This window comes from Filicampus tigris, chromosome 5, assembly GCF_054856515.1.
Source record: "Filicampus tigris isolate MCC_2025a chromosome 5, RoL_Ftig_1.0, whole genome shotgun sequence".
Taxonomy (NCBI): domain Eukaryota; kingdom Metazoa; phylum Chordata; class Actinopteri; order Syngnathiformes; family Syngnathidae; genus Filicampus; species Filicampus tigris.
Genome location: NC_141221.1, coordinates 21,964,026 through 21,982,721, shown reverse-complemented (window position 1 = coordinate 21,982,721; position 18,696 = coordinate 21,964,026). Strand labels below are relative to the sequence as shown.

At 40.7% G+C, this 18,696-nt stretch overlaps 1 protein-coding gene across 2 annotated transcripts in view; it reads right to left on the bottom strand.

Moving 5' to 3' along the window:
* Positions 1-18,696, bottom strand: part of zdhhc8b (zDHHC palmitoyltransferase 8b) — a 64,245-nt gene that overhangs the window by 12,045 nt on the left and 33,504 nt on the right. For both annotated transcript variants that reach the window (XM_086030127.1, XM_086030128.1), the window contains exon 2: positions 234-355. In XM_086030127.1, coding sequence (XP_085886253.1) covers positions 234-355 — 122 coding nt within the window. The remainder of the gene's footprint in view (positions 1-233; positions 356-18,696) is intronic.

The window sequence follows — 18,696 nt, the reverse complement described above, 5'->3', positions numbered from 1 at the left end:
ATCGAACATATTCTCGAAAAAAATATGTTTGTGTTGACTCCCTCTTTATGGTAGTTCTCAAGAACTGAGTTGGATTTTGCACAAAAAGCCAAACATAAACTCAAAACTAAGACACAGTGGAAAGTGACACAAATGTTCTTGGAAAATACCCAGACTTGAATATTGCATGGGGCCTAACTTTTTGTTTAATTGATTACGCGAAAATAGAAGGAAGTGATGCAGGGAGCACAAACCTCTGGGGTAGACACCAGGGTCCATGAAGGTCGCCATGCTGAAATTGGCCAATACAAAGAGGAAGACGAGGCCATTGTAGAGAGGCACGATAGGGGAGATCACCTTGGTCAACCAGGGGCACCTGGAGGAACAAATGTTGATATACAGCTCAGTTTCTTGTTTTCGACTCTGTCATGTTTACATCGTATCAGTCTCTGAGCCGACTGGAGTCAAATGCACTTTAGGTGAGCACTTGTTCTTGTTTTGAAAAGATCAATAACCATCATGGGTAACACGATTCCGGGGAGTGAAACAGTACAGGGTAAAGTGGTTAGATTTCAGAAAAAAACTAATACAATACAGTGGCGACGAGAAATACACAAATGTCTTTGAATTGGAGAAGATATTGGGAGATAATCACCCCTAAATAAGATATGTTTGTCTAAGCTAGCATTAAAACGAGTAGGTGCTCACTCGCTAATTTGCCACTGCTACAGGCCACTAAACTAAAGAAAACGTTGACACTAGTCGGTGGGCAGGCCATCCCTCGGTCAATGCTTAAAAATATTCACCTGCTGAGAATCTCAGCGACAGTGCCGCACAATCGCCTCAACTCCAAGGTCAGATCTCACTCATCTGTCACTTAAGCAATACTGTTCGTGTGAGTTCCCTCAAGATCGAAATATGTCACAAGTGAGACCCACGGATGATAGATGAGCACAGAGAGAAAGATAATCTTGTAATGGAAGAACCACACTTGCTTCATGTTTCTTGACATTGTGACAGAGGGCCTCCGCTTGATGGCGTTTTCAGGTACGCTCGCTGGCGCTGCACAAGATCTGCATTGACGTTGGACCTGATTTCTGTTGACTTAATGTGGTCCTCGATATACTGTAGATTGATCTTGTTTTGTTTTTCGTTACGCTTTGCTTTCCTGACTGATGATGACCTAAGTGAGTTAATGACATTGATCATCTTTGATCTTGTCGAGGTAAGCATAGCTTATTATCAAACTAGCATGATCATTTAAAGTCGGGAGTCAACCCAAACATATTTTTTTAAAAATATGGTCTATGCAAGTCCACTCGTTTAAACAAGGCATTCTGATAAATATTACGTTTGTGGAATAAGAGTTAATCCATCCGTTTTTAGCCATCTCTGGGAGCGGCCATTTTGTCACTTCTGTCGACTGAAAATGACATCACAACTACTCAGGGCTCAGGTAATGACCAATCACGGCTCACCTGTTTTCTGAAGCTGAACCGTGATTGGTCGTTACCTGAGCCCTGAGCAGTTGTGATGTCATTTTCAGACGACAGAATTGACAAAATGGCCACGTGGATGAACTCTTATTCCACAAACGCAAATTAACCAGAATGCTTTGTTTAAACTGGTGGCCCTGCATTGAACATATTCTTGTCAAGAATGTTTATGGGTTGACTTCCCCTTTCAGACGAAATGCAGCTATGATGTTTTAAAAATGTTCAGAACTATTCCTCAAATATTCCCAAAATATTAAATCAAGTTAGATGATAGCGCGTGGCGAGGACTCGCTATTGTGCTATTATATATTTGAAGAAAATACAAACACATTTCCATTTCTGCCAACTAAAATAAACAGTGCTTGTTTCATAAGGCTATAGACAGAACAATGAGACGAGAGAGCTGAGAAGGCAACTTTGCAGACGCAAGGTTCACTATCCTTCCATCTGATTTCAGCTCCCTGCTAATCTGCTTTCTTATAATTGCATTCGAGGTCCGTTTAGAATGAAATGCAGTCCTTTGCCCCTTTATGCTACCATCTCACATTTACATTTCAATAACCTCATTTAAATGAAAATCTATCCTACGAGGAAAAACATTTAGAGTTTTGGACCAGCTGATGTATATGTAAAAGTTTGAGTGGAAGACCAACAAGGAGAGACTTACAATAATCGACATTGACAAGGATGGCGGTTCTGGGTGTGAAGGTTGGTCGGGGAAAGTTGATGTTGCGTGAATGGAAATATGCAGACCGTGTAATGTTTTTGATATGAGCTTTGACTCTTAACTTGAGGGGAGAGAGGGACAATGGATTTGTCAATAGAAAGTGAAAAAACTGTTCGATTTTCCCAAGGAGTATTTTGAACTGATGAGCAGGATCTCACTTTGAACCCAGTTTTCATAACTGCAATGCAAAGCAGTCGGCAAGTGAGGACGGTGGAGGCCATTAATGCTGCACGATTATGAAAAATGGACTAATTGCAATTTTTTTATTTTATTTTATTTTTTACAATATTGCGTTTGCTGTTTAATATGCGATTTGTTTTTCAAGGTCCCATGTATTTTTTTAACAAACACACAAGCAATAAATTAATCTGTATTACTATCAACAATATCAGATTCATCATACAGGTATGTAAATGCTTTGGTCTCACAGGTTAGTTTACACTAAATTTACACTAAAATAAAGGCAAATGAACCATTAATTACTATGAAAGACTATCTATCTATCTACTTCATTTATGGGTAGATAATTAATTGCAATATACATATATATACATGTACATATATACATGTATGTAGGTATGCATGTATATAGATAGATAGATAGATAGATAGATAGATAGATAGATAGATAGATAGATAGATAGATAGATAGATAGATAGATAGATAGATAGATAGATAGATAGATAGATAGATAGATAGATAGATAGATAGATAGAAAGATAGATAGATAGATTGTGAAAACGTTTGTTGAAAATGGCTTGCTCTCTTTGCCAATGGAATGTTGACGGTTGAACAAATGTTGATGATGCTTTTGGGGTCTCCTGAAAACAGATGATTTTGCATGTAAAAAGATTCCGCCCAATGCCAGCTAGATGGTAAGGTGCGTTGTATAGATCTTCAAGTTGGTAAACCTTTGGCTTTAAGATTTTCGGGGTAAACCGCAATCCAAACACATGTATGTTAAGTATTCTAAATCGTACGTAAGAGTGAATGTGAGTGTGAATGGTTATTTGTCTCTTTGTGCCCTGCCATCGGCTGACATCAAGGCCAGGGTGTAACTGGCCTCACGCCTAAACTCAGCTGGCTTAGGCTCCAGTTTACCTGAAAACCTAATGGATGGATGGCTGAATTAATGCACATCACTTTCAACAGTAGTGTTGCCAGTGATGCTGGACAACATGACCTTATTAAAACATGACGTGCGTAGAATTTTGAAGCCACTATTTTATGGCACACTCATTAAACATTGTGTTTTGTGAAACTTGTGATTCAAGGGATTCACCTCATGTTTTTTTCCTGACTAACTAAAGTCTTATGGTCACTGAAATCACTTCCAGTTAGCCTTGAATCACAAGTTTCACAATACACAATGTTGAATGAGTGTGTGATAAAGTCCCTGATGTACTAGTGTGAAGTGTGGGTTAGCACTATGGGAGTCGACAGGATATTTTTCAAACTTTTGGCAACAAAAGCAAGTAGTCCCATTCGAGGTAACGATGTGTGTGTGTGTGTGTGTGTGTGTGCGTGTGTGTGTGTGTGTGTGTGTGTGTGTGTGTGCGTGCTTGTAAATAATTGTGATCAGTTGGAATGGCAACTGTCAGGCTGTCAGTATCAAAGTGTGCGGACTGCGGAGTCATTTATGTTTAGTGCCTTTGAAAAGTAATCTGATGGCTCTCGCCAGCCAATATGGAGCACTTTGAGCGCTGTTAGCACTTGCTAGCGCTTGCTAGCGCTGGAGCTATCACTAAACACTGGCAACAGGCACTGTACAAATACACTGTCAGCGTAATTAAGCCATTTTTTTAGCACCCTTAATTTATTTCAGCACATCTTAGTGTTAAGTCGGTAGCAAGAGTTTGTGATGGCAAACGGCCCCAAACAAGGTTTGGATTGGAAGACAAGTCAATTCAGGCGTTATGACACGACACGTGGCCGGAAACAGCTTGAAAATAAAAGTGTACCTAAGCATTGATGTCCATATTTGGTAACAACATCCATTTTCATACATTGCCCAACGTATTCAGAATAAAGTTGAATAACAAAACTGCAATTTACAGAAAAATGCATTTTCCATCGCTGTGATATGTAGACTTGTGACTTTATTCATGTTTGGGTGTATGCTGGCGTCACACTAATAAACCGGCGTAGTTTGTGCAACATGCCTCGAGAATACAGGCTAGTTTTGAATGATGCGGACTCAAAGCGTGTAAACTGAATGTTAACCGATCATCCAGGATGCCACGTTTGACTTGCTCTCTAAAGTACTGAGTGTGTATGTGCGTGAGTGCGTGCGTGTGTTTATATTTGTTGGTTCAACTCGGCGACTCTTTTCTGAGTGTGTGTGTTTAAGCCTTTGTTTAGCGTGCTTGCGCGGTCGCCAAGTTGTCCTCGTAATCCATATGGCTCGTGGTGCAACAGAATTGCTCTTCACCGTGACCATTTTGGCACATCTAACAATGTTATTCCCACCGATTGTCAGTCTTGTCAACCCCAAACCATTTACAGACTGCGGACGACGTGGACTCGTGCCTTGCTATTATTCCCCGCTGGACCCTCCTCCATACTTGAAATGTAGCTTGGCTGCAGTGCGGGCAGAGTCACGTGACCGGGTCCTGCCCGCTGATTCGGTGAATGATTATCACTTCCTCCTCTTCTGCCGTCAATGCACACGGATTTTTCAGCATTTCCTCATACTTTGCGGCCGTCGACTGACTCGAGTCAGAGGCAGTATTTAATACTCGATAATGTAAAATTACACATCGTGAAAGCAAGATTGACGATGAAATCAATAACGATATATATCGGCCACCTCTACTGTCATGCATTTCATTCGATTCGTTGCAGCCCTTGTCAAGGCATCTTGCCTTTTTATCTTCCATGTTTGTGTAGCACGAGGAACGTCTCCAGTAATCATCCAATTCAATTATTACAAAGAAGAGGACACAGTTGAGTGTGTTGGCGTGTAGTATAATATTCCCTGAGGGAGAAGAAACATGTGCGGCCTGTCTTTATTGCTGCCAAAGTCAGACCGGAGCACTCCCATGGGTCAACTGGAATAAATCAGGCTTATAAGGCAAAGACGAGAGGCTTTACTTGAGGTGTACTCGTACAGCTACTATGTTCGGGTATCTTGACCACAGTAGTGAGGGCATCAAACACCGCCGAAGTGCAGCTGGTGCTGTAATCTGTGTGTAAATGTAAAGCCCTCCCAGCCAGAAATACGTAACTGTGTGAAACCCAAGCTGGTATTAGATTTGAGAGGGGATGAGAAGCCAAATTGTGGCGAGCTGCACAAGCGGCGCATAGACAAGGCCTCTCAGGGAAGTAAATCCGACAGAAGTTTTGTGTCCTAAACTCTCCTTCTACACAGGGATGCGACCTAGATGTGTGGTCGCTGCCAAATACTCGGGGAGGGGAAGCACCAAGGGCTCTTTCAGCAAGTGTGTTGCATGGTGTGCAACAGATAGAAAAATAAGGGATTGTATTCAATGGCTATTGCATAAAAAGAACCCAGTAAATGACAGTATACTGTATGCCAGTGGTCCCCAAATTACGGCCCTTCACATTTTGTCCGTCCCCCTGTATACCAGAGACGCATTATATATTTTTTCCTCAGTCTGGCCACACGCTTGAGACTAATACACGTATAAAATGTGACATTCTATTCCATCCTCTCGTTCAGATCTTAGAATGCCGGTGCTAAATTTAGATTCCTAGTTAGCCGCACGGAAGGAGCACGAAGTCGGACGGATAGAATATGTGTGCGCACGGTGCGCAGCCCCTCCTGCCGCTGAAGCTGCGGTGCGGTTGCTCAGCTCGTCCTCAGTGGCTGCTCCTCTCCGTCAGCCCCTCCGCTCGCTCCGTGCTGGCAAGCACGGGCCACGGCGGCGAATCTGGATGTGCGTTAAGAATCGGAATCAAGAATGGATAGGAACCGGAATAGAATCAAAGAACCGAATTCGGAACCGGAATCATCCAAATTCAATCGATGTCCAACCCTAGTTACAATTTTTTTAATAAATAGTGATATTATATATTTACTAGTGCTGTCAAACGATTACAATTTTCAAATAATTAACCACAACATTTTCCATAATTAATCGCGATTAATCGCATTTTTCAACTACAATTCTTTATGAAGCTTGGAACCATTATTTACTTGAGTAAAATCTTGGAATTAATGTGTGAAATTCAAATACTGTTCTAATAGCTTTCTTTGATCCTTGAATACAACTCTTTTCCTGTAAAATACAACAGTTGAACGATACGCCAAAGACATACAACTAATATGGTATTTGAATTTGGCCGTGGAAAGTGTGCAAATTATTTTGGATTTCTCCCATGAGCCGTCAAGCAACTTGAAACTAAAACTATGTAAAAGTCCGTCTTTGCGACAGTGACTCTCCTCTAAGTTTGGGTGCACAGTGAACAGAGGTCAGCTGCTACAGGAAGTAAATGAAACTGAGCTAACTGAGTTAATTTTTTTGTGCGTTATGAAATTCAAATTAATCTCCATAGTTAATGCTTTAATTTTGACAGCCCTAATATTTACTGACTTAACTTTTTTCTGTAAAGAATGCAGAGAAGTTTATTTGGTTATTTATTCCATAAATACTGCTGTTTATTTCATTAGGTTTATTATTTATTTCTTGACTTTTTTTCTGTGAAGGTCCCGGAAAGGGTTATTAATTTGTTGGTTATGTGTGGCGTTCTGGAATTGTTTTTTTTTTTTAGTTTCGGCAACCCTGCGATCATCACACTTTTTCTGTTACAAACTGACCCCGGCCCCCCATCAGAGAAGGGAAAAGTTATGTGGCCCTAACAGGAAAAAGGTTTGGGGACCCCTGCTGTATACTGTAGTAACAAATGTAAGGGGGCTGTAAGGGGCAACATGAAAAGACTGCTGCTGTTAGCTGTATTACGGTAGTCTGTTGTGACAACCACAGCAAACCTCACAGTATAAAAATGATTGAAATAAGAAAGTTTGGGTTTTTCTAACTTTTAACATACAGACCGTTTTTTCCCCCCATTTCATTAAGATCCCTGTTTAAAACAACTGGCAACACGTGTCATATGTTTGTAAGGTCAGTACTGTCACTTCACAGCGGCACTGCTTTTGATGCTTTTTTTTTTTGTCCAGAGTTACTATAGCAACCATCCTTTCCAGCCTCTGTGATCAAATTGCAGTGTGAAACGATGCAAATGCTGTAAATAAGAGATAGCAATGCCTCCGACTCTAAAATGTAAATTTCTTCCACTTTTTTTCTCAAATTGCTTTTTCAATGCTTATAAAGATATAATGCTGAGAATGTATGCACTTTTACAGTTTTATTGAAATGAATTTGACATTGGTGAAAGAACTTACATTTTGCAAGCAACACTAAACCTGAATTAAAGCCTATCCGAGCCACTTGAGGCAAAAGGCGAACTAGTCGACCTGAACTGGTCGCCGGCCAGTCATCATGGCAATAAATCAACAAAAAAAAATGTGAACAGCAAAGTAAGTGTCATTTAACTCAAAACATACTCATACTCCCAGATGAATAGCCCCTCTGTGTTATTTTGCACAATTTGCAGGTTAATAAATGGAACGCACTTTGAAATCGCGATCGTAGTAAGCCCAAGCAGCTGCCTGGCTTCCCCTGTGACAAGAATCGCCTCTGTGGACAAGCCTAAATGAACGACGACCCTTCACCATACAGAGTCCATCCAATCCTCTTCAGCTCAATGCAAGACCGCTTTGGCCGTTAGCTGCTAGTGCCATCTGCAAGCGGTTCAATCCCAACCAATCAGGTCAGTCCGGTTCTCTTTGCACCTCCTACGGGAAGCTGAGATGAGTTTGAACTGGACAAACATGCGCAAGCACACGCACGCACACACACACACACAGCTCTCCAGAGAACAGAGCAATCCTCTCAGCCCGCAGCTGACACTATGTGGGATGTCGGGTTTTAATAAGGCTGAACATGTTTTTTGTCAAAGCTGACAATCTCTGATGTGACTTGCGGCAAAATATGAATGGGACAAAGAGGAGCTCTCTTAACAAACTTGTGGTGTAAAACAGCCATGCTCGTTCTTCTTTGTCACACTATATAAGATTAGACCGCTTTATAAATGACACTGTGTACAATCATGTGCTACTTTGGTGGGCATCGCTGGCACCTCCTAATGGATCAGCTGCTTGTTTGCCTTCCATTCTGAATGGTATTTACTGAAGTAACAAAAATCAAAGCAAAAAAAAAAAAAGATGCAAAGTAATCCTTTTAATTGCACATCTCCCTTCTCTTTGCCACTGCTATCAATGCTGATATATTTCAACATTTTTGCTGTTGCATGACTAATCATCTTAATGAACAATTCATCAGTCAGTTTAAAAGCACGCGGCTTAATCCCGTGTGTGGCAGGTTGTCAGAAAAAGAAATATCCACAGGTGCCCGCCCCGCCCCGGCAGAAAAAGAAATATCCATGAATTTAAATCATTGCTTGTGGTGTGAATACATATTTTGTGATGGCAGTTTGGTACAAGATCATTTCAGCTATAATTATTTATATGGCAAAAAAAAAAAAAAAAAAAGGTTGAAGTCATTACTGTAGCAGGTGACCAGCTTCACAGGATGCAGTTGCATTTCATTTTTTAGCTTTTTTTTTTTAAATAAGTTTTAGCTATCAACACTTATTCACTGCGATTGACAAGTATACTTGTCAACTACAATTTTTTTCAAACAGGGGTGGTTGGGGGAGCGTCTGATGCTACTCCAGTGTAAACTTCAAACTTGGAAACAACTTTACTGATGCACAACCATCAGTGGGTGACGCTGATGCCCCATTTTAGATTTGAGATGGGCACCGTTTGGGAGTCCACTGTTCTACTGCTGATTATAGAAGAATGGAAAAAGTTGGAATCAAACTTTTTATGGGGTGAAAGAAGAGAGTCTATTCTTTCAGTGTGTGGTTTGGTGTATATATAATCATTGACCACAATATCCTGCGGGTTTGAAAATGTCAAAATGCTCTTAAATGGCTGGCAGGGAATAAGATAAGATCCCAAATCATAATCATATCAAACCAGTCATTATCATTGTTACTCATATTTTGCAAGCGGTTTGTTTAAGCCTGGATGAAGGTCTGTGCCATCGGCATTCACGCCTGAATACTGACAACAATGTTTTGTAATCCCTGCCAAGTGATTGAGACTGCAAGTCATGAATGTTCACCGTGTCGATCCGAGTGCGATCCATTGTGACTGCCCTAGAGAGGTCCCGTCTCAGAACAGGACATTACCCACACCGGGTCACTGAGGCCAGGCCAAACAGAATGACTGAAGCCAGCACACTGGAGCAACTCTGCCAAGCACGTCGCAACATTGCTATACAATCGTAAATCCACAAACTCTTTCTCTTCAATTTCAAGTGAAACGAACACTTGAGAGGAAGTCGATGCAAACATCTTTTTTTTTTGCAAGAATGTGTTTTATGCAAGCCCACTAGTTGAAACACGGCATTCTGATTAATTTTGCGTTTGTGGAATATAAGTTAAGCAGCAAAATGCACTCATTTTTAGCCATCTCTGGGGGCGGCCATTTTGTCTTCTGTCGACTGAAAGTGACATCACAACTGCTCACAATGACCATTCACGGCTCAGACTCAGAAAACAGGTCAGCCGGGATTGGTCGTTGTGAGCAGTTGTGATGTCATTTTCAGGCGACAGACGACAAAATGGCCGCCCCTGGAGATGGCTAAAAATGAGTGCATTTTGCTGCTTAACTTATATTCCTCAAACGCAAAATTAATCAGAATGCTGTGTTTCAACTAGTGGGCCTGCATGGAACATATTCTTGAAAAAAAAATAGTTTGCGTTGACTTCCGCTTTAAAGGTAATGGACACTATTTCAACATCCCCTGTATTTCGCCAACATCAACCTTAAAATAGAGCACGCGAGTGAGAATAGAAGACCTAAAATGTCAGTCATTTGAAGCCTGGCATCACGCACAGAGCTAAATATGTAGCATTAGCTCTTTTTCTTTGACAATGCAACAATGCTTTGAATTCAATTCCATGCTAAGCTGCAGCGACAAACACCTCCTCCAGCTCTCTGATTTATAGTGATCAAACTAAGCCTGGTGAAAATATTATTGGATATTCAGCGTTGGAATATAAAATGCTTAACTCGCATATATGATGCCATAATGCACAGTGCATGGACTGCAAGATGAAAAGATTGAGGCCACTGTCAGATTGAATAAAGATTTCGGACTAAATACCGCAGTTCAGAAAGTTTGATGAACAACTTGAACTTGAAGACCTATTTCACTACTATACAAAATTGAAATGCAAATGGGTGTTACTGATTAAGACGACTCCACGCAGGAATTATTAGCTGTGTCAAATCTGACAAATGTCACCTATGTCAATTGTTCAAAGAAACCTCTGATCATTTTAGTGTGTGTAGCCGATAATAGTATGAATTGGAGATTTTTATGTAAGTTGTTGATGCTTAGCAATACACAACAAAAGCAAGAGATTTATCAAAACCTAATTCACTGGACTGTGAGAAAAAGTCAAAAATAATGCTTGAGAACCTTTGATGTTCACGAACCTGCTTGCCTCCAAATTGCTTGACAACGTTGCTGTCCTCATTATTTCTATTGAATTGTGCCATCAAGCAATCCAATAAATTTCCTAAAAAAAATGCAGCCATTTGGCATGCAGAGTAAAATCCAGTTGAGACTCATGGGCTGTCAATCTGGTTTTAATCTTCACTATGATTATGTTTAGTGTCAGAATGTGGTGATTTATTCAATTCAAATTACAGCAGCAACTTGAAAGCCACTAAATGTGAAAATCCAGTAACGGTAGTTTTAGAGGATTAAACCAAAGAATTTTATTAATTTCAAAAATCTTGAGCCGCTCGGAAATTATTGAATTGCACGGATTTAACATGAATTAACCTCATCTCCTGTGACTGTGCTACATTAATGTGTCAGCCAAACAGGCTGAAGCAACACATTTGCAGAAGGATAAAATGTTCTTCACTTGAAGCTCAAAACCACTCTTATTCCCTTCCAGCATTCCTTTCCTTAGTTGTTCTCCTTAATCCATCTTGATTCCTGAAGTGGAGGCAGGTGCTTTCACTTCCCCCCGAAACCCGTCATTCCCACCTCCTCCAAACACTCTTCCTCCATCCCCTCCCCATAACTCACCAGTGCCCCCCTTCACATCTTCAGGGGTTTTAATTGCATATTGTCAAACAGGACCCCCCCCCCCCCCCCTCGCGGAAGGGTGATGATCTCGATCAGATGGTCGATCGGATGGGAGGCTTGTCTCTCACGCAAGCAAGCACACGCACTGCAATAAGCATATGCAAACATTTATGTTTCGCTCTTGCGCACGTGCATTGACAGAGCTGGAGAGAAGAAAAGCAGGGCGTGGAGTCTCGTCCGAGATGGAGTACGGCATCTCAGCAATGATGCCTTAGTTCTCCTCGGTTTGACTAGCTCCACTGAAATAGGTGCCTGGATATTTTGCAAGCTTTCCAGAGCCACCGAAGAAACAAATGTAGTCCGCTGCGTCTTCAATCATGACACGGCAGTCTGAGGTTCAACGTCCTACAAGCTTGCAGAGGAAACAAAGGGAGCCATTGATGTAGGGAGCAGCAAGACAAAACAATGATTCTTTCAAGCCACAGAGGCTGGCAGCACTGGGCAGGGTCTCCCAAGTGTTCTATGGGAACGTAGGAACAAAGAGGGGTCCAGACTGAGAGCGGGGGGTGCGCTCAATAAATTTGGCTGACCTGCCGTCAATGGAGGCTCTGTAGCTCCATTTTACAGCAGATTACAGCGGCGGACAGCGTGAGTGCACATGCATGAGTGGGAGCATTCACGGCAACACTGTTTACATAATTGATATTGCGGCAGTGTTAGCATTTAAAAGGCGACAGAGCATCAGTACGTTCTTTCAGAACTTGAGCCAATTCACACGCCACTGCTGATCATCCAGCCGATTCAAACCTGTTGCCAGGGGATGTAAGTAAATATAGACTGTTTATTTATGCTCAACCCCCACTGGAGCAAAGTGTTCAAGGTACCCCCAACCACACAGAAACAGTGTCCATTTATCCCAAAATCTATAGACTGACTCGAAAAAGGATTTCTACTAGTGGTTACGCTCAAAACAGCACATTGCTCCGAATGATTGGGAAGGGTTTGAGTTAATGACACAAAGGCGGATGTGCATGATGAAAAGCAAGAACATAAACATTCATTTTTTCTATAATAACGTATTTTTTGGACTGTACAAAGTAAGTCCCACTTTTTTTTTCATAGTTTGGCTGCTTCTGCGTCTTATACTCAGGTGCAACTTGTACATATTCAAATTAGAGCTCAGACTCGCACCCAAACTTCCCCAATCGTTTTGACGGCAGCAAACGAGTTCCGGATAGATCCGAAACTTCCGCTTCTAACTACGAAAACGTTTTTCTTTTTAATTTAAACTGGATTACTTTACCTAATATCCTCCATTATATAGTGACCAAAGGTAGAATTCTGGTCAATTATTGGACATTTTGCTGCTGTAAATAGTAAATCCTTGTTGTGACGGATGCCGCATGCTAAACTTGCGAGCTAGCATGTCACACATTAGTGTCAACACCATGGCTACTACTTCTACTTCTTCCCATTTTTATTCTTCGTCCATTTCTTCTTCTACTTACTTTTGTCGATTGGCAAATACTTTTGGTGCATCACTGGCATCTTTAGCATGCAGCTTGCGCCACAAAATTGATTAATTACAGTACCACAAGGCGCACTGATCGTCCAGGATTCTTCTACAATTAGCCACCATGCGACGTGGGATTCTACTTGTGCTTAGGGTAAGCCATTTTAAGATGAAAAGAATAACTTTTCCGTAGTTATAAGTGGAAGTTTCTAATCCTACCAGAAATTTACGATTAGGCAATGGAGATTTTGGGTGCAAGTTGGAGATCTACTGTTCTTGGTCTCGCTGATTATAAAATAGGTTTCCCCCGAAAATGTGACTTTTGGTCCAGTGCAACTTGCGTTTTATATCTTCTTCATGATACAGTTTTTGACCGTTGCAACATACTCCAGAGCAACTTATAGTTCGAAATATCCAGCAAATTGTTTTCATGGTGAGGGGCCATGAAAAATGACTGTCAGTCTGCCAGTGCATCGGTTGTATCTAGCATAGCAATCTGTCTATATTGGCCTGACACAGTAAACAACACATACTAGCATTTTTGTTTTGTTGTGTTTGATGCCACTAATATCTTTCTTGAGGGTTTAGTTATTGTTTTTCTTTTCATCCTTGGATGACTATACCGCATATACATACAATGTAGATTCTTTATTTGCTGTCTGCACCGATTTGTGAGCACAGGGAGTTCATATACTTGGCTTTTCAAAAAACAAATCTGCTGCCTTCATAAACAAAAGTATTAAAAGCAGTTAATGGAAATGACTTATCCAGACTATTAGATGCCCTGAGGCATACGAGGATCCGGTAAACAGTTTATGAAAAGGTGTTGACTTGCGAGCTGCAGGCCTGCTTCTTCCCTTATTATGAGGATTCCACTCACTCAACTCTACTCGGGCCATGCCATCTGCTCTGTTTCAATAAGGTGCTGACAGTTCTGTGAATTGTGCTCTAATGAAATTGTGGTGCAATGTGTAAGGTCTGATCCGCTTATCAAGGTGCTGAGGACTTTCTGTCCCTTTAATCAAGGCAAGCGGGAGATAGAGAACCAGGCTTTAAACATATGCAGATATCAACCTTGAATTTTTTTTTGTATTACCATGTCGAATTTTCTGCTGTCTGTACAAACCAACTGTTAGGAATAGCTCACATGTTAAAAGCTGAAATTGTTTAATGAAACAAATGAAAATTCCTCTGTGTGAGGAATTGGTAGTGTAGTGGTTCAAATAGCTGGTTTACAGTATGTGGCGTGGGTATGGGATTTATGCCCACTCAGTGTGCTGTTCATATTTTCCTTATGATTGACTGGCAAACATTGTGTGCAGCGATTCTCATCCATCCTCAAGTCTGCTGAGCCTGGGACAGACTACAACTCCCCTGTGAGCTGAAATGGGATAAGCTGTCTCTTTTCACATTACATCAGCTCATCATTTTCCAAAGTTTAATTCACTGTTTGTCCATACAGTATTTTTACTGCATTTTATTCACAAGGGCTTTAATCCGAATTTCACTGCTATTTAGTTTGAGGACCACTGATTTAGACCAACGGTTTTGCGCTTGCAGAGAACGACTGTGTCTATAAATACACAATGCTGTGTATAGTCACATGTGATACAGTCTGCTTGAAGCCAGACAAAAAATAAAATACTGTACCCCTGGGTAGGCTGGGTGGAGATAGCCAATATTCTGAAGCAATTAGGACTGAATATTTAAAGATACAGTCAAAATGTTCTTTGGCCCGCTGAACATAGTAACGGTGATTTGAATGTAAACATCTGAGTTTCAGTTCAAATGTTGTCAATAAGAGACATAAAGATGACTACGGCACTCAAAGCACACACCTCTTCTAAGACCAGGGTCATAGCCTGGCTAAAGTTTTGGATCCACAAGCCTAAGTAACCCTTCATCAAACATGATTCATGTGAAAGTAAATGCAGCATTTGCATCACATTTGCTGTGTATCACGAACCAACACTGGAATTTGCCCAAATGATGTCATTTGTAATCAACAATTATTGTTGTAGTTTCACAGCCTCACTTTTGAAATACGGTTATTCCACCTTTTTGAAACCTCACTCTTTCCAATTTCAGAGAAATTTGGTATATGGGGTAATTCATAACATGTAAAGCCAACATTTTGATCGGATCAAGGCTTTCCTGTATACTGCGGTTTGACTGTTTCACTTTTTGGCAAAAATGAGCATGGGAGCCGAATTTCAAATTGCCTTTTCTCAGCAACTACTGGTCCGATTTCAAAAACCAAGGTATCTCTGGAAACCCCAAAAAGTAATTTGTTTTTGCATCAGAGTACGTCAGACATAACTGACCTTTGACCTATATTTTGACCTTACAATTCACAATATGAACTCAAACACAATGACACAACAACAAAAAAAGTGTATATTATTGTTACTATAAAGCAAAAAATAATACATATTAAACTTTTAGGAAATTGTTGCATCTCAGGCATCTATTTCTTCCATCTTCCAGTAGATGATGTGTCTAGTTATGAGAATGGACCTTAGAGAGAACCTTATCCTGACCATCAAAGGAACACTGCAGTACATTGTTTAGTAGTTGCCTCCCTGACACAGATACATGTCGACAAACTCAGTCCACAGACAAACCTTCCTTATTTGGTTGCAGTTCAACATGTTCAAGGACCCTTGAGTGATGACTCTGCACTGCACTGCTGATATGCTTCTTGTTGTCAGACATCGGAACTTTGTGTGCTGCAGCTAGGATAACCTCCCATGGATTGTTCAGGTGGACAGGGCCTCCGAAGAATTTGGTAACTACAAGGTAAAGTCCATGCACTATTATGGATCAGCCAAAACCTTCAACTGGCCATCAAGAAACGACCACTGTTGGATTCCTGATTGATTGAAGTTCACTGTGACATAAGCACTCCTCTCTTGCAATCCTCTTCAACGCAAAAGTACAGCCTCTCATAATAATTTTTTTTAGTGCCGTTTAGGTTATGATTGACATTTCTCTGTCATGAGTTCATCAGCTTGGACATTGTGTATATAAATGTATTGCAGGATAAACTGATTGGATATTTTGACATTTCTGAAGAATTATGTCAACATCTACACCGAGTGAAAAACAAAAAAGAAAACCCCTCCTTTTGTTGTTGTTTTTATATGATGTAGTTGACACCGAGGGCCACGTTTTTAGTATTTGTTTCATTGACATCACCGTGTCCCTTATTGTGAATTTCAATGTCAAAATATAGGCCAAAAGGTAATTTATGTCAAAAATACTCCGATGCAAAAAACGATTCGGATTCCTTATGATTTTCCCTTTCTAGAGATACCTTGGACTTTGAAGACAGACCAGTTGTTGCTGAGAAAAGACTATTTGAAATTCAGTTTCATAAAAAAGTGAGAGGAAAAAATCTAACTACAGTATCTTGGAAACCGCTGATCTGATCAAGCTGAAATGTGGAACTGTGTCTTTCCCTGGTATGATATACCTACCGTACATGAAAAAGTAGCGTTTCACTCATTGGTTGAACTGAGGTGGAATGAGCCAATAGCAAATAGTTTTGAGCTATCCAGCTAACAAACAAACGATTACACAAACTGATTTTCAATAAACAACCCAAATACTAATTTCCTATGGTAGGCTCTAGAACCTACCATAGAAATCGGTCCGCAAACAGCCAATGAAAATTAGTTAGAGATGACATTCAACTGCACAATTGTGACTCAAAATGCAATCTAAACATGTTATATACTTTTGACCCGATTATCACCTGCAGTCCGCGCCACCTCATTATCACTACACCCTGCCTCAGGCCCAGTCCCACGAGGGCCATTCACCTCTTAATGTAACCTGGTTTCATCCAGCGTGTGGCTGATTTTCAGCACAGCTTTACTAGTAATTAACACAATTATGTAAGCATTTGCATGTATGAGATGGCCAATCGCAAACAAGTGCTTTAACAACAGCATTTTCTCCCAGTTGGTTCAAGGAAGGATAATTCATTCTGCAGCCCACAGCTTCACGTCAGAGAACCATTTACTTAACAGTATATACAGTACATACACTCTGAGGCAGTCATTAGGGCACAGGGTGTGGTGGGAGTACATCCCAGCTGAACCAAAATAGAGCTCTGCTCTCTACTAATCCCAGATGAACAGGTGCTTCTATTTCAAGGACCAAATCCTCTCCAATCCACCTACTAGAATCCCAGTGCTTTCTCTCCTCTTCTAACATCATTGTGTGCGCATTTCTCCTCATACTAAAAGACAAAAGCATTGTATCCTTCAAAATCTATGAGGAAAGTCAACTGAGAAACAGATCACTTTCACGGCACTTCTTGCTTCAATGCCGGGGGAAAAAAACACTTGTTAAATGTTTATACAACAAATCTATATTTACGGGTTACCCAAAGCGCTTTAAAAAGGTTGCCAAAGTCTGTCCTCACAATGATTATGGTGCATGCAGTCATGTAAGGAAAGTGCAGCAACTAACATTCACATACTGATGAGACTATGAGGAGAAACAACACCAGTTGTATGAATGCTAGACAATGAATAGCCAATGGAACTTGGGCCAAGAGGTGGGGGGAAGTCACATATGTACAAGTCACAAATCTAATGTCTTAACCTTTTCTAATTGTTTCAAGCAAGTACCAAGTTACTGGGAAAATAAATAAATGAATAAATATGTCAAAAAAAAAAAAAAAAAAAAGTCGAGTCATCTCTACAAAACACACACGCACACAAAGTACACACACAAATCTGCATTATTCCTTTGCCCTCTTTATTTTATTAATTCAAATACATATTTGGGTAGCTCATTTTGAAACACTGACTCCGTCTGCAGTGAAATAAATGACTGTTGTCCTCTTAGCTATTAGATGAAAGATTGAGTTCATTCCATATACTATATGGACAATGTTGAAAGAGGAAAGAGGAATGTTGATGGAGGTGTTTGCTGCAACCAGGGAGCCAATTAAGGACGGCAATGATGTAGTCAGAGTATTGAAGCAGCACAGTTTTATCATCTCTATCAGCATCATCTGCCACTCTCCGACGTCATCATCACAGAAGCAAAAAGGACAGCTTGTCCTTGGGAAGGCGAGGCTCCAAATTTGATCAAACTATATACTGTACACGAGACCAAGGATCCTCAATTAACCGGTAAGATTAAGGTCCACAATGCATTTTAATTCCATCCCAAGCACAGGTGGTATAGTGGTACGTGCATTTCATACAGACGGTGGAGATTTGATTCTTGGGTGGGTTCTGGGTTGCATTAGGAGGGGGCCATTAAATCATGGCCGTGTCGTCACATCTGACTGAAATAAAACTACAAATTCATGGCCATTGATGACCATATTGTATCCCCTCCCAGTAGACCCTTTTCATGTGACGGAAGGCCATACCCATATTTGCAGACGAAAAGATGGACACAAATGAATAATCAAAAGTAAAGTAGAGGTACAAGCATAAGAGTCAGCTAACTAGTAGGCTCAAATTATTCAAATGATATGCTTGCAGCCGTGATTGTCTTTTAGTGTGGACCACTAACAGCTTTCAAGAAAAAAATTGAGGCTGTTCCTTCCTTGAAGAGAACCTGGTTAAAAACCTTAAACCACTGAAACAGCTTAACATTTTCATAGACATGCCAACTATATGCCCTTGGAGTTCGGCAGTATAAATCGTAGCTGATTCCCCGATTTCTTATGACAATGCTTGCTGACCTGTGTATTCAGAAAAAAACCCACACATATGTTTCCTTCACGGTTGAAGTATATTTTAATCATGTAA